This window comes from Procambarus clarkii, chromosome 86, assembly GCF_040958095.1.
Source record: "Procambarus clarkii isolate CNS0578487 chromosome 86, FALCON_Pclarkii_2.0, whole genome shotgun sequence".
In the NCBI taxonomy this organism is placed as follows: domain Eukaryota; kingdom Metazoa; phylum Arthropoda; class Malacostraca; order Decapoda; family Cambaridae; genus Procambarus; species Procambarus clarkii.
The window spans coordinates 19,590,271-19,607,505 of record NC_091235.1 but is presented as its reverse complement, the minus strand read 5'-3'; the positions used below and the strand labels follow the sequence as shown (position 1 = coordinate 19,607,505).

The following is a 17,235-nucleotide window of genomic DNA, read 5'->3' as shown; positions in this document are numbered from 1 at the left end:
CCTGGATTAGACTGAATCCTGGAATAGACTGAATCCTGGATTAGACTGAATCCTGAATTAGACTGAAACAAAAATGTTTTTTTCTGACACACTGTGACTCATCTGTGTCTAGTTTCCGCTAATGTCATCTCTCACTGTTCCTGAATTTGAGCAGTGCTTTCATATCTACGTTGTCAGTGCCCTTTGGTATCTTGTACCTCGTAATCATGTCTGCTTTATTCCTTATTTCCTCTAGTGTAGTGAGGTTCAGTTCCCTCAGTGTTTCTTCAGAGCTCAGGAACGAACCTTGTTGCGTATTTCTTGATCTTTTTTCTAGCTTTGTGTTTCGTTAGGTGAGGGTTCCATGCCTGGGCTGCAGACTCTTAGATGATATTACGTCTCGACTTAAGATTCAATTATAAGTATCCTTGGGAGTTTACATCACGTCTTGAACTATACCTGACCAAATGTAAACTGCGAGCACCAATATTCGCCCACCAGTCCTTGTGTGTTACAATGAAGCACCATTAATACATCGAGAGAATTCAATCACAAATGCTAAAACAATGTTTTTTTTTTCATTCACAATGAACAAATCCACAAGGGCCGTGACGAGGATTTGAACCTGCGTCCGAGAGCATCCCCAGACGCTGCCTTAATCGACTGAGCTACGACATGGTCAAAAGGAGTTGAAACCGAAGTTCTACTGAACTTACTGGATCCTGCAGCCTCTCCGAGGCACAAACCAGAGTTTTACACAACTCCCCCCTATGTTCATTCACATGGGGGGGGGGGGGGAGAGTTCACATGCGAATGTTCATTCACAATGATTTACTATCAGAAATTGTCGACAATTATTCAGAGCTTGCTAACTGTATGCAGTGCAAACAAGGCACTGTAAGCTCTCTACCCTGGAAACACAAACCGAAACTGTGTCTATTTTCCGCTTCTTACAACTTGGAATAAAGTTGTTACATCTTGGCTTAACGTGTTTATGACGTATTAGAACGTTCTTACAACTAGCTATATTGGTTGTTATAACTGGTTAGGAGGTGTTAAAACTTGTTTGAACGTTGTACCAACGTCGTAGTTTCGGAGTCTGTTTGGCGGGTACCGCCTCTCAAAGCATTGACAAGGGGACACACGACAGGAAAATTGAATTTTTATGTAACTAGCTCATCTAACAAACTCTTTATGTCAGGACCTCACGGAGTCACGGCGATGTTACTTTGATAAATAAATCACCAGACTCTTCACAGTTTATGTAACCAAATTACATGTAACTTGCTAAAACGAATTTTGAGGGGTTCAGTTCCTGAGTCTATTATGTGTCTCTGTAATCTTGTAGCCCACAGGACGGGTATGGGGTGCATGATAAATGAGCTAACGTACCCCAAAAAAATGTACATTTATCTTTTTCCCATTGTTTTCTTCTGTTGTTTCTCTCTTTCTCCCTTTCTTTCCTCCATTAAATCCATGCTTTAATTTTATTCCGTTTACATTTCTTTTACCCTTACTGCCATCTTTAATATTCTCCTGCGTCTATCTTTTCTATTTCCTCTTATCTTGTAGTTTATTACATGTTCTTGCTTTCCTATTATCTTCATTTTCATCTTTTTTTGTTCACATTTTGCATTTAATTTGGTTATTCCTTGCTCCTTCCTTCCCCTTTATCTTTGTTTATCTATCGTCCATATTCGTGACCTTAATACCCATCTTCTTTTTACTTTCTCTTCTTCTTTCTTCATTACATTTGTTCATTCTCTCTTCATCTCTTTTGTTCTCATGTTCTCTAACCCAGAATTTCTTTTTTTATTTTCCTTTATTTCAGTTTGTCTTTTCATTCTCTTCACCTTTCCTTAGGGTTTTATTCGTAAAATAATGTTTATGTATATTTTAAGCTGCTTTGTGATTCTCTCTCTCTCTCTCTCTCTACGTATTATATGTTTTGACTTCCATTGCCTTCTTCCTATTCCTCTCTTCTCTCCGTAAGTCAATTGTCTTCTTATCACAATCTCCCCTTTCTTGTCCTCTCTGTGTGTCTCCTCTCATTCCTTTCTCCTATCATCCCTCATTTTCTCCCCCTCTTCTCTCACAGGGGGGGAAAAATTAATGTGGAAATGATGTCATAACGTTTGTATTCAGTGGAAGCCCTTCCAATTGGCAACCGACTTGATTGAATTGCCGGTGAAGCCTTTGACTTTGTAAGGAACCTCTCAAACTAGCTCCCCCCCCCCCCGAGTCACCAAAATTGACCCTGAAGCCCCCCCTTTGACTTTCTCCCTCCACCCCCCCTCACCCAGTCGTACAGTGGGGGGGGGGGGGGTCTGTGTTGAGGCAGGAACCACACAAGTAGCAATTTACACATTTGGAGTTAACGAAGCCAAAGTGTGTTATTATTAGTTCTCGCAGAACAGCGTATTTTATGTTGAAATGTTTCTAGACCGGAGTCTGTAAGCTCACACACACACACACTCTACACACCTACATGAGACCAGTTCAAGCGTATGCAGCCCCATGTCGAAAAAAACACACACTATAGAAAAGTTGAAAAGGCTTTAGAGGTTAGTAGCAAGGCTTGTGCCTCAATTGTGATTAATAAAGATGAGAGGAGATGGGGCAGTAGAGGAGATGGGGCAGTAATAGAGGAGACGGGAGCAGAAGAGGAGAGGGGAGTAGTAGAGAGGGGAAAGAAAAGGGAACAATTGACGTAAGTGAGAAACATGAGCAGGGACGGAACCGGGGGAACAATGAACTGGGGAATAGGAGGGGGAGGAAAGACGAATGAAGGAAGAGAGGGAAAAATAAATGGAAAAGATACGAGGGATAGCGATAACAAAATTGATGACAAAAAGGACGAGATTCGTAAGGGATAAATGAGTAAGAAGAGCACATACAGGAAGAGGAAGAGCAGAAAGAGAGAATAAAGGAAGGAAGAAAAGAAGAAAGAATAAAGGAGAGGAGCAGAACAGGTGATAACAATATAGGATGCTAACGAGCACCGAACAATCAAATTTCGAGTGGGATCGCCGTCAGACAAACTACTCACCGCCTTAATGCGTATTAGTCGAAAGACAAAGACACTTTTCTTATTATACGCAGCCACTCCAAGTTACGTACGCTTTGTTTGTTTACGAATTCGACGAATCCGTTAAAAAAACGACGTATTAGTACGAACTTAAAGCATCAGATAATTGACGTTTTCAATGCACCGGCCTAGATAGATTAGGTAAATCAGTTCCATTTGTGTACGGATTGGTAAATCCAGAAAATGGGCTCTTCAATCAGGGATTTTTTTTGTGCAAAAAAATTCTGAAAGATAATTCTTGCCATTTTTTTTTTAATCTGTAGGAATTAATTCTTAATTAAAAAGATTTAAGTGCATTGTAAGCCTACTACACCTTTCCCTCCCGAGTGCTTCAGACACACTTCTTGTAAGACGTAGTTAAGATTGTTGACACTGGGGTTAACAGTACCTGCAATTCACAACCGGAAATAACACACCAACAACCCTGGAAACACAAATCGTTGTTAACCCTATTTCCCGCTTGTTACAACTTGTAATAAAGTTGTTACATCTTGGCTTAACGTGTTTATGACGTATTAGAACGTTGTTACAACTTGCTATATTGGTTGTTATAACTGGTTAGGTGGTGTTAAAACTTGTTCGAACGTTGTAGCAACGTCGTAGTTTCGCTGTGTGTTTGGCGGGAACCGCCTTTAATATTATATTTTCGAAACAGCAATCTTAATTATGGTAATGGAGAGTTAAGTATTACTCAAGAAACGTGTAGAGGCAGGAGACAATGGGTTCCTCTGGCTATGGCATCAACAATATGTGCAACCATTTGCAACCATGTGCAAAGAGGAGGCCTAGTCGACGACCGGGCCTCGGGGACGCTAAGCCCCGGAAACACTTCAAAGTATCTTCAAGGTAACCTGTCAGTCACACACACAGAAATGACAATAGCGTGATGCATCATATGAACAAATCCCCAAGGGCCGTGACGAGGATTCGAACCTACGTCCGAGATCATCCCATTTTGTCCTGTCAGTCAGTCAGTCCCCACATATACATGGTACCATGCACAAAGCGCTAAGCTATCTTAGGTGAAAAACCCTTATGTACCACCAATAATAAGATCGATCCAATGATACCGCACAGTACCGGTGCCTGAGCAGACAGAACACTGGACGCGTGATCCTGTGGTTCCGGGTTCGATCCCGGGCGAGAAACAATGGGCAGAGTTTCTTTCACCATGATGCACTGTTACCTAGCAGTAAATAGGTACCTGGGAGTTAGTCAGCTGTCACGGGCTGCTTCCTGGGGGTGGAGGCCTGGTCGAGGACCGGGCCGCGGGGACACTAAGCCCCGAAATCATCTCAAGATAACACACACACACATACACACAATATCCAGCACCAATTGCACCTATTATGGTATATAGAAACTGATGTAAATAGATGGAGAGAAGCAACGGTGCCCAACCACTTGAATTACAGGGAATCGAACGCCAACCCTCTAAGCAACGAGGCGATCGTTTTACCAACCAGTCCAAGAGGTTGGATCAAATTAGGCTTCTTGCATACGGCAAAAGTATCTGACCATGATTTCCCTCTATGCAAACAGAAATCAACGCTTCTCAACAAACCATATTGACGATCAAAGACATCAGCAAGCTTTGCCTTGCAACTGGTACAAATGTGAAGCAATCACTTACCTCAGTAGGTCGTCTACAGACCTGTAACATCTGCAGGAGATACATCTTAAAGGCAATTAACATCAAAATTGGGGAGGACAGCGGGTTCAAGAACCCTCCCTGCGGGACGCCTTTCTTCTGGTAATAAGGAGAGAGGTATACCTCTCTCTTGAGGTATGTCCCCCTTCCCCCTACTTGGGTTAAAGTTTCGTGACTGATGGGGGAGCTAAAATTGGCAGATCCTGTGAGCAGACAGCACACTGGACTTGTGATCCTGTGGTCCTAGGTTCGATCCCAGGCGCCAGCGAGAAACAATGGACAGAGTTTCTTTCACCCTATGTCCCTGTCACCTAGCAGTAAAATAGGTACCTGGGTGTTAGTCAGCTGTCACAGGCTGCTTCCTGGGGGTGGAGGCCTGGTCGAGGACCGGGCCGCGGGGACACTAAAGCCCCGAAATCATCTCAAGATAACCTCAAGATAGATCCTTCCACTGAAACAGAAAATTAGTTCGTGGAATGATTTCGTGGACGCTTATAGTAGACTCTAGAGAAGATCTCTAACATTGGTGTTTTCTAAACTGAAGAAAAATGTAAGACTTTCAACATACCTTAAAGGTAAAGGCCTCACAGTTGTAAAATTCTAACTTAAGTCTGATTGCTGGTGTTAAAAACACATCCTCTGACACCAAGACTGGAATTTCGTGAAAAATCTTCAGTGTTCTAGACAATGTCAGTCTAACATCGACCATCAAAATGCTTGAACAACAACGTTGAGCTACAAGGAGAAATTTAGACACATAGTTATGGCCATACTATGGCTTTAGGATAAGAAAGAATAGGATATATATATATATATATATATATATATATATATATTATATATATATATATATATATACACCTCATACAAGAAAAGAGAAATTCATATTATGTTACTAAAATAGCAAGAAATTCATTATTTACCTTTAAGATTCACAAGCTGACTACTTAAGAATTATTAATGACTTAGAGACTAAAGAGGAGGATCAATGGCTGAAGAAAGGATTCAAGGCTGGTGCTGGCGTCATGAAGGTGAGAAACCCATTAATTGTAAAAGTCTACGAGAAGATGGTTACCTTGAGGAAGTAGCTATAGGCTTCCTATAGCCACTATAGGCTTCCTATAGCTACTATAGGCTATAGGGACACCCGGCCACATGTATAGCTACACTGGGCATTTATAATCACATATTTCACTCTTATTAACTAAATTGATTTCAAAGCACCTTCACTTCCTTGCCAGTGTCCCTCTCTAGTATATATATGCTCTAACCCATCACAATGTATGTCGGAAGTAGCTTGTAATATTAAATGGAATGTAATTTTTGCCAATGATAATAATTCTTGTATAAAATTTGTGTGGATCCCATCCCATGTTGGAGTTGAAAAACATGACTTTGTAGATCAATTGGCCAATGAGGCTTGCAGGAAAGAAAACATTGATTATGATTTTGGACTATCTAATGCAGTTATTAGAAACATACAAATTAAAGAAATTAATTCAGATTTAGAAGAACTAAGAAATGCACAGAGACCTGAAAGCTGCAGTATTAAAAGTTATGACAAGTTCTGTAATAACAGGTATTTGTATGGTCAGCACAGTAACCGGACCAGGCAATGTGATGTAGTAATTGCGCGAATTCGCCTTGGCTATAGACACATCTGGCAGGTTAGTGAGGCTGAGCCACTACCAGAATATGCAGATTGTAAACTCTGTGATAAACCTTTAATGCATTCACTAGAACACTATATTGATGAATGTGAAACCGTAAAGAACTTTAGACCTCCTGGCCTATTGTACCACCAACTGTGTAACTATTTTATTGACTCAGGTGTTCTGGACGACATCCTAACAATTTACCCAAAATTTGCTTGTCCATTTTAAAGAATGAAGAACAATTTCTACTTATATTCTAAGCTGTATCACTTATGAACCCATCCTTGCCCTTGTGTGGCAGTGCACAATAGAAAGTTATTTTCACATATCCACACATTAAAACATTGATTGTAACCGTGATATATATGTGCTTCAGCCTACAGTTTAGGCCTATTGTCTTATGTATGACCCTCTGTCCTGCGTGACAGTGAATACTAGCATTAACCTCAATTTAATAAGACTATCAAAATCCTCAGATTAGGCAAAATTGTAATTAATTTTGTCAATAAAGATGTTAATAATAATAATAAGGTATCAAGCAACAGCGGCCGGTCTCATTTAACCCGCCTTCTCAGCTATAATAGGTCGCGTTTTGTACGTTGTGGTGAGCAACGTTACAAATATCAACGTTTTCTATGTATCGGACTCTAGTTGGGTGGGTTGCTTAGGTTCGTACGCTTTTTGGCTAGTTTTTTTTTAACAGAATCCAGAGAACGGGATGGGATACAATAGCCTATCCTCTTCCTGTCCTTCTGCTGTCCTCCACGTGTTTTTGTCCCTGACAGAGAACAAAAACCTGTCTACAACCACAACAAAAACAACAAACAGGATTTTAACGACTGACTACTAAACGAAAACTTCCATTGTCGTACTGTCACCTTCACATTTCCTTTGTTCTTGCTTTGTTTTGGGTTTTTTTCTTCCGTTTTAGGCTCCCTTTCGCTCCACGATGACCCGCGGGAAGATCAGTTGGGGGAGTGAAAAGGCGCTCTCTCCTCTCTCTCTCTCTCTCTCTCTACCTCTCTCTCTCTCTCTCTCTCTCTCTCTCTCTCTATCTCTCTCTCTCTCTCTCTCTCTCTCTCTCTCTATCTCTCTCCTCTCTCTCTCCCTCTCTCTCTCTCTCTCTCTCTCCTCTCTCTCTCTCTCTCTCTCTCTCTCCAAGAGATAAATGTCCCTTAAAAGTCTAGTCCGTTTTTGGGGGGTCCTTGGCCTCTGAGCTGGAAGATATCACTCTGAATATACTTCCTAGTCATTAGGCTTGTGTGAGCGGCCTGGCTTGAACAGTGGTCATTGACTAGCTGGCTTGATCGGTAGTTTGTGGCTTGGTTTGGTCAGCGGTGGCGGCTTGGGGCTTGGTATCCAAGTCGACGGGGATCTTGGCTTGTCTTTCAGCCTAGCGAGCGATATTGCTAGTTTGATCCAGTCACCGCTGACACGACCATACTTATTCCCCTACCGACGCACGCAAGAGTGTCGAGAGGCTGGACCAAAGAGCCGAAGCTCAACCCCCTACAAGTGCAATTCGGTTAGTACAAAGTTACCACAGACTCTTGTTAATTGGCTACATATTATATAGTTCATCTTGACACATAGAAAGTGCGATATTCTGTACCCACATTTAACAGGCAAACGAGCTCATTATCGCCCAATGGGCCTCGTCTACTGCCTTCAGCTGTGGCTCAAGGTGACATTACCAAGCCTGTAAGGTCTGTGGCCACAGGTAACTAGTCTTGATAACCCTTCAGAGGCTGATAGGCCTTAATAACCCATCCAGAGGCTGATAGGCCTTAAAAAACCATTCAGTAGACTGATAGGTCTTAATAACCATCCAGAGACTGATAGGGTCTTAATAACCCTCCAGAGGCTGATAGGTCTTAATAACCTTCCAGAGACTGATAGGCCTTAATAACCCTCCAGAGGCTGAAATATGCCTTTAAACCACAACATTAAACGAGAGAGCCTAAAGGTCTTGTAGAAGCGAATGTTAATTATCAAATATATTTAATGTGTAATTTTTTCTCAATAGGCTTGTCAACCCTACGCACATATACGCATACCCACATCTGGACGATACGCAAGGCACCAGGAAATTAATTATTTTTAATATCAATTTCATTAAAATCTGAATTTCTGCATGCTTTTTTTATTTTAATTTTACATAAATGTTTCGATTGATATATTTTTCTTTCTATTGTATATAATGATCTATTTCTCCCCCAAAAATATTATTATATTGAGAAGTTACGTACGCTGAGGGAACATATTTCTCTTGGGACCATTTTATTATTACTTATTCATAAGTAAATTTGTAAGGGAAATTGTTGTAATGCTGAGTACCAGAGGGAGCGAGAGAGAGAGAGAGAGAGAGAGAGAGAGGAGAGAGAGAGAAGAGAGAGAGAGAGAGAGAGAGAGAAGAGAGAGAGAGAGAGAGAGAGAGAGAGAGAAAGGGACATAAAGCGAGTATATTCTTCTCGTTGCTGGTTCCAAAATAATCATCTTAAATTCTCCTTAGCCAAAAGTCGCTCCCCCCCCCCAAGATTATAACTCCACCCCCCCCCCTACCCCTCTGTTACCACGCCTCCTCCTTCTCTCTACTCTGGACGAGTCCCCCTCTTTCCCTTCCTCTTAACCCAAGCCCTCCTACGTCTGGTCCAGTACCATCCCTCCATATCTGGATCCCTCCCATTTCTGACCATTCCCTCCTTAGTTCCAGTCCTACGTTTTCCAGGTTCCTGTCCACCTTACAGGGGTCCCTCCCGTTTCATGGGCCCTCCCTGTCCTCCAAGGTCCTGTCTCTCGCTCCCTCCATGCCTGAATTCCATGGGGTCCCGTCTCATGCTCCCTCCCTGTCTTCCAGGATCCCGTTCCTTCCTCCTTCTATAGTTGCGCACTGACTGGGAGGCATTCAAGAGGCAGCGCTGAGGACAATACTCCCACTAACTTCAAGCATACGCCAAGAACTAAATCAATGCCTGATGGAGCATGCCTCTACAGTTGATCATATAATACCCCAACATCAGGCCAGCGACTCAAAACATTACAAATCAGACCTGAGAATACAAAAGAGCTGGAATGCAGGCGATGAGTCACAATAACGTGGCTAATGTTGACCAGACCACACACTAGAAGGTGAAGGGACGACGACGTTTCAGTCCGTCTTGGACCATTCTCAAGTCAAGACAATCGACTTGAGAATGGTCCAGGACGGACCGAAACGTCGTCGACTTGAATACTGAGGAGGGTAAAACACTACAGAGGAAACTCTAAAGATGATTTTTGATTTTTGGACAAACAGGAGCCAATTATAGATGATCTAATAAGCGAAATCAAAACAGATTACAGAAACTCAGGGAAGTTCAGAACACATTATATAAACCTGATGGGGAATTCAACTTACCTTATGTTAAAGATACCTTGCGGTTATCTTGCGATGATTTCGGAGCTCAACATCCCCGCGGCCCGGTCTTCGACGAGGCCTCCTGGTTGCTAAAACTGGTCAACTAGGCCGTTGGACGCGGCTGCCGCAGGGAAATGTTAACTTTTGTCTCAACATTAAAAAGAGAAATTAAAAATTTATCTGAAAACAACGGCAATATCGTTGCCGTTGATAACCCAATGCAAACAATAGACCTAAATAACATTCGTTATGAACTGTTACACACGAACCACATAATCATCGAAGACGTTAAAAAAATAATTAAGAACAAGACATCAGACACAAGCAAAATACACAAACTGATATTGACATATTTCCCAATAGCGATAATTCATTAAAACACCAAAAAAATCAAATGCAGGTCCGACATTCGGACAATTTCCGCGCGTATTTAAAAATGTCACTATTAGATTAATTCCTAAACTAGGAGAATTGCCAACTCAAACAGAAATTTATAGACCAATTTCCTTATTCTAGAAACCAGGCAAATTATTCGGAAAAAAACCGCTCACTAGAAGGTGAAGGGACGACGACGTTTCGGTCCGTCCTGGACCATTCTCAAGTCGATTGTGCACAATTGACTTGAGAATGGTCCAGGACTGACCGAACGTCGTCGTCCCTTCACCTTCTAGTGTGTGGTCTGGTCAACAACATGGAATCAGAAACCACAGAAGAACCCCGCTATAGCCCTGATCCAAGAGCATATTGTCAACGGTATAAGGAAAAAAACGCAAAGGAACAGCCTTCGACCAAGTCAGGCATTCTGGTCTAAAATGGAAAAAAAATCAAAGCATGGGCTTAGGCAGATGTTTAATATGACGAGTTGCGTAAGACTGTTTTTGCTTTGTTTATTCGGTCATTTGCGTGAATTTTGATTCCAGTTTAATAGATCTTTAGTCCCATTATTCTTCAAACTTCCGCATGTTAGAAGGGCCGGTTGTTAAGGATAATAGGTTTCGGATTTCTAGTTTACAATGTGCATTATTTGGAACTTAATTCCATCCCTCCCTGTCTGGTCGCGTCCCTTCTTTCCCGTCAATCCTGTCCCTTCCTTCCTTCCTGTCAATCCTTTCCCTACGTCCCTGCCTGGTCCTGTCACTCCTATCTTTAACAAATCTCTAACCCTGTCCATGGAGGACAGAAGAAAATGTATATATGCTGGTTAGCATTGTGAATGTGTGGCTACGTCTGTGGTAGAAAATAATAATAATAAAAAAAACTCCTTTATCATCTGCTCCCTCTTCTCTCCATGGCGTCAGGTCAGGGCGGGCATTACCTCAACAAATAACGACCCGTGACCTGACCTGACCCATTAGCACGCTAACAATAGTCACCCTCACCACAGTATCAATCCAGTCTAGTATTTCTGCGACTCTTTTAAGACATACACTATTTGATTCCTATAATTATATCCCTGGAAACATAAAACCGAAACTGTCTCCATTTTCCGCTTGTTACAACTTGTAACAAAGTTGTTACATCTTGGCTTAACGTGTTTATGACGTATTAGAACGTTGTTGCAACTTGCTATATTGGTTGTTATAACTGGTTAGGAGGTGTTAAAACTTTTTTGGAACGTTGTACCAACGTCGTAGTTTCGGTGTGTGTGTTTGGCGGGATCTCATTACACCGTAACAGCATCACTTAAGACATTGAACTATATTTTGTAAGGAACTTGTGTCGAGGAGGAATCATAATTATATATATTTGCTGCTTCCTTCGGAGTTAAAGAATATATTCTTTTACGTGTTCTTTTTTGCATATTTCGTATATGCAAATTTTTTTTTTTTTTTTTTGAGATATATACAAGAGTTGTTACATTCTTGTACAGCCACTAGTATATTTCCTATACAAATACTGTAAGAAAATGCAAGAGAGGTTGATAATTTCATAGGTTGTCTTGAGATGATTTCGGGGCTTTAGTGTCCCCGCGGCCCGGTCCTCTCAACCAGGCCTCCACCCCCAGGAAGCAGCCCGTGACAGCTGACTAACTCCCAGGTACCTATTTACTGCTAGGTAACAGGTACCTCAGTGGTGAAAGAACCTCTGTACCATTGCTTCACGCCGGCGCCCAGGATCGAACCCCGGGATCGATCGAACAACATTTTTAACCAACAATAAAGACTAAACGCTGTCTCCCCCTGATTCTGGGGCGACTCCCTCCTGGCCACCATCACCAGGAACGACGAACTGTCCAACTCCTTGTCTTTAATTACCGGGATAAAACTTTGTAGGGAAGGATGTCATCCCTCTGTTGACGGGCGGTCCTCCACCCTCACACGACCAGACGGGCGTTCCTCCACCCTCCACACGACCAGACGGGCGGTCCTCCACCCTCAAGGGGGGACATGGAGGCAGTTCCTCCACCTTCAAGGGTCCTGGAGGCAGTTCCTCCACCTTCAAGGTCCTTGGAGGCAGTTCCTCCACCTTCAAGGTCCTTGGAGGCAGTTCCTCCACCTTCAAGGTCCTTGGAGGCAGTTCCTCCACCTTCAAGAGTCCTGGAGGCAGTTCCTCCACCTTCAAGAGTCCTGGAGGCAGTTCCTTCACCTTCAAGGTCCATGGAGGCAGTTCCTCCACCTTCAAGGGTCCTGGTGGCAGTTCCTCCACCTTCAAGGGTCCTGGAGGCAGTTCCTCCACCTTCAAGGGTCCTGGAGGCAGTTCCTCCACCTTCAAGGTCATGGAGGCAGTTCCTCCACCTTCAAGGGTCCTGGAGGCAGTTCCCCCACCTTCAAGGGTCCTGGAGGCAGTTCCTCCACCTTCAAGGGTCCTGGAGGCAGTTCCTCCACCTTCAAGGGTCCTGGAGGCAGTTCCTCCACCTTCAAGGGTCCTGGAGGCAGTTCCTCCACCTTCAAGGTCCTTGGAGGCAGTTCCTCCACCTTCAAGGGTCCTGGAGGCAGTTCCTCCACTCACAAGGGTCATGGAGGCAGTTCCTCCACTCTCAGGGGTCCTGGAGGCAGTTCCTCCACTCTCAGGGGTCCTGGAGGCAGTTCCTCCACCTTCAAGGGTCCTGGAGGCAGTTCCTCCACCTTCAAGGGTCCTGGAGGCAGTTCCTCCACCTTCAAGGGTCATGGAGGCAGTTCCTCCACCTTCAAGGGTCATGGAGGCAGTTCCTCCACTCTCAGGGGTCCTGGAGGCAGTTCCTCCACTCTCAAGGGTCCTGGAGGCAGTTCCTCCACCTTCAAGGTCCTTGGAGGCAGTTCCTCCACCTTCAAGGGTCCTGGAGGCAGTTCCTCCACCTTCAAGGGTCCTGGAGGCAGTTCCTCCACCTTCAAGGGTCCTGGAGGCAGTTCCTCCACTCTCAGGGGTCCTGGAGGCAGTTCCTCCACCTTCAAGGGTCCTGGTGGCAGTTCCTCCACCTTCAAGGGTCCTGGAGGCAGTTCCTCCACCTTCAAGGGTCCTGGAGGCAGTTCCTCCACCTTCAAGGTCATGGAGGCAGTTCCTCCACCTTCAAGGGTCCTGGAGGCAGTTCCCCCACCTTCAAGGGTCCTGGAGGCAGTTCCTCCACCTTCAAGGGTCCTGGAGGCAGTTCCTCCACCTTCAAGGGTCCTGGAGGCAGTTCCTCCACCTTCAAGGGTCCTGGAGGCAGTTCCTCCACCTTCAAGGTCCTTGGAGGCAGTTCCTCCACCTTCAAGGGTCCTGGAGGCAGTTCCTCCACTCACAAGGGTCATGGAGGCAGTTCCTCCACTCTCAGGGGTCCTGGAGGCAGTTCCTCCACTCTCAGGGGTCCTGGAGGCAGTTCCTCCACCTTCAAGGGTCCTGGAGGCAGTTCCTCCACCTTCAAGGGTCCTGGAGGCAGTTCCTCCACCTTCAAGGGTCATGGAGGCAGTTCCTCCACCTTCAAGGGTCATGGAGGCAGTTCCTCCACTCTCAGGGGTCCTGGAGGCAGTTCCTCCACTCTCAAGGGTCCTGGAGGCAGTTCCTCCACCTTCAAGGTCCTTGGAGGCAGTTCCTCCACCTTCAAGGGTCCTGGAGGCAGTTCCTCCACCTTCAAGGGTCCTGGAGGCAGTTCCTCCACCTTCAAGGGTCCTGGAGGCAGTTCCTCCACTCTCAGGGGTCCTGGAGGCAGTTCCTCCACCTTCAAGGGTCCTGGAGGCAGTTCCTCCACTCTCAGGGGTCCTGAAGGCAGTTCCTCCAGTCTCAGGGCTCATGAAGGCAGCTCCTCCTCCACTCTCATGCACCGAGGCAGACACCACGCCTCGATCCCCTACAGTCCATGTTCGCATCCCAACCAGGGCCTCGAGCAGGAATTCAGGAGTATCGCCGCTCTTCACTCCTGACCTAGAGGCGATGTGGCTACCAAGTTCGACAGGGGAACCAGGCGTCACATGTCACCGCCCCTCTGCCCCAAGTTGGAAAAATTCGACTTCATTCTTGGGAGTAAATGAAGGTTATTGGAAAAAGCGAAGCCGAAGGGGGGGGAGGGGGGAAGCGGTGAATCTGTAGGAGAATATTTGATGGCTGGGGATTGGGGATTGGGGGATTCGTAGCTGTGAATAGCGACCTTGTGTCATCTGATTAATTTCATCAGTTGTATAGACATTTTATGCACAAAAACAGTTTTTTTTTTTTGCTCCTGACAACCTCTAGATATGTTTTTTTTCCTTTTTTGGTTAATTCTTTTTGTTGATTTCTATGTCTCTCATGTTTATTTTTTTCACTCTCTCATTATTGATTTTTATCCTCCTCATTTGGATATGTTTTTTTCAGTGCGGATAAAAGGGGGATTTTGGTTTTTGTTTTTCTCTGTTCTTTCTACAATATCTTTATCATCATTTGTTTATGTTCCTCGTTATCATTATTAATAATTTATTTCAGCTTTTATCAATAGTTCTTCCACAGCGTTTATGAATTTATAATGGTTATTGTATTAATGCTGTTATTATTAATACAAGACCAGAGATAAATGGGTCGTCATTCTGAGATAAATATGAAAAGGTATTGTGAGTTATTTTGAGTTATTGTGAGTGGCGCAGGTGGGTATTCTGAGTGGCACAGGTGGGTATTCTGAGTGGCCCAGGTGGGTATTCTGAGTGGCACAGGTGGGTATTCTGAGTGGCGCAGGTGGGTATTCTGAGTGGCACAGGTGGGTATTCTGAGTGGCGCAGGTGGGTATTCTGAGTGGCACAGGTGGGTATTCTGAGTGGCCCAGGTGGGTATTCTGAGTGGCACAGGTGGGTATTCTGAGTGGCGCAGGTGGGTATTCTGAGTGGCGCAGGTGGGTATTCTGAGTGGCACAGGTGGCTATTCTGAGTGGCCCAGGTGGGTATTCTGAGTGGCGCAGGTGGGTATTCTGAATGGCGCAGGTGGGTATTCTGAGTGGCGCAGGTGGGTATTCTGAGTGGCGCAGGTGGGTATTCTGAGTGGCCCAGGTGGGTATTCTGAGTGGCCCAGGTGGGTATTCTGAGTGGCACAGGTGGGTATTCTGAGTGGCGCAGGTGGGTATTCTGAGTGGCCCAGGTGGGTATTCCGAGTGGCACAGGTGGGTATTCTGAGTGGCCCAGGTGGGTATTCTGAGTGGCACAGGTGGCTATTCTGAGTGGCGCAGGTGGGTATTCTGAGTGGCGCAGGTGGGTATTCTGAGTGGCGCAGGTGGGTATTCTGAGTGGCGCAGGTGGGTATTCTGAGTGGCGCAGGTGGGTATTCTGAGTGGCGCAGGTGGGTATTCTGAGTGGCGCAGGTGGGTATTCTGAGTGGCACAGGTCGCTATTCTGAGTGGCACAGGTGGCTATTCTGAGTGGCACAGGTGGCTATTCTGAGTGGCACAGGTGGCTATTCTGAGTGGCACAGGTGGCTATTCAATTGCATTCAGCTCAATGGTGTGGCACTTGTAGTCAAGTGTCGTGCTTGCTCTTCCGAGTCACCCTTGAAACAATTGCCTCCTCTGATAACCTCAAGTCACACTCAGGTAATGTTTACACTGCTGCCTGAGTCCCTCAACAGAACGCACTCCCGCAGCCTGTAAACTGTCTAGAAACACAACATCATGTGCCTACAGGCTCTCACGGAAGGGCTAAACATATGGTTAAATTCGGCTAAAGTTTAGACTAACAGAGTCAGCTGAGAGAACAACCTGCATCACAGTGAAATTGAAATTGAAATTGAAATTGAAATTGAAATTGAAATAAGTTTATTGAGGTAAAATACACACAAAGGGATGAGGTAGCTCAAGCTATTCTCACCCCGTTCAGTACATCGTGTTAATACATACATAGACACACATCACAAACAATAAACATATACCAAACATTCTGAGAGATTAACATATACATTTCCTCCTTTACACAAGTAAAGGAGGAAATCACAGTTAGCTACCACTATATTGGGTGGTTATATAAATAGGAGTTGCCTCGTATGGACTAAATAGGTCTGCAGTTACCTTTGTTCTTATGTTCTATGTTCTTAAACTACAAAACACACTTATTTTATGCGGCTGAAAGTCAGCTCCACATATTCTTAAGAACGTTACTTGTAATATAGACACTAAAGTTCATCTCGTTTTCAGTCTTAAGTAACCTGCTCACTTTACAAGATGAAAGATTCTCAATTTATTTTGTGTGGGAAGAAATAAAGAATAATACAAATTTCTCTCATACTGATACTCTTGATACTGGTAATGGCTCAAAAAGGGCCACCACTTACGGGCTATTCATGCCCGTGCCACCTTCTAGGTGGCTTAATCTTCATCATCATTGAGTTAGGGATAAATGGAAGTTTAATAGGTGCTTGGTGTGACCCCTTTATGATTTAGCATAAATTTTGCAAGGAACTGCATCAATGGAAATTTAGATGACACGTTAATGTGTGTCAAAGACACGTTTAGCTTCCGGAATTGCTAGTTGGTACGTCGGGGGACTTCAAGACGTCTGGAGACGTCTCAACAGACGAAGGGAATGGAAGTATCAGGAGAAAGCGCCAAGCCATCCTGCCCGAAACGCTTTGCGTAATAGTGGCTTTAGGCATTGTATGTACTAGCTCTATCTATAAATTCATCAAAATCTGTAACACCCCTTGTATATATGTACTTTACCTAAATAAACATTTGATTTGATTTGATTTGCCATTACGACTATATAGCACTGGGAAGGGATCAGGATAAGGATTTGGGATGGGACGGGGAGGGGGAAGGAATGGTGCCCAACCACTTAGGACGGTCGGGGATTGAACGCCGACCTGCATGAAGCGAGACGCGTCGCTCTACCGTCCAGTCCAAGTGGTAGGACGTCTCGACGGACGAATATTTGCTTATTAAAGTTATATGGCCGCGACGTGGAAAATATTTCCCAGGATAGTTTAAGCACACGTAGTGAGCGAGGAACTGCTATCGGAGAGGATAGAACACCTGGTTATCTTGAGGTTATCTTGAGATGATATCAGGGCTTAGTGTCCCCGCGGCCCGGTTCTAGACCAGGCCTCCACCTCCAGGAAG

General features: G+C 44.5%; 1 protein-coding gene across 1 annotated transcript in view; it reads left to right on the top strand.

Annotated features, from left to right (window-relative positions):
* LOC138358804 (uncharacterized) overlaps positions 1 to 17,235 on the top strand; it is a 76,949-nt gene that overhangs the window by 25,903 nt on the left and 33,811 nt on the right. Inside the window, exons 2-4 of the mRNA XM_069316980.1 lie at positions 7,999 to 8,093; positions 12,044 to 12,662; positions 12,752 to 14,157. Of these exons, the coding sequence (XP_069173081.1) occupies positions 7,999 to 8,093; positions 12,044 to 12,662; positions 12,752 to 14,157 (2,120 nt within the window). The remainder of the gene's footprint in view (positions 1 to 7,998; positions 8,094 to 12,043; positions 12,663 to 12,751; positions 14,158 to 17,235) is intronic.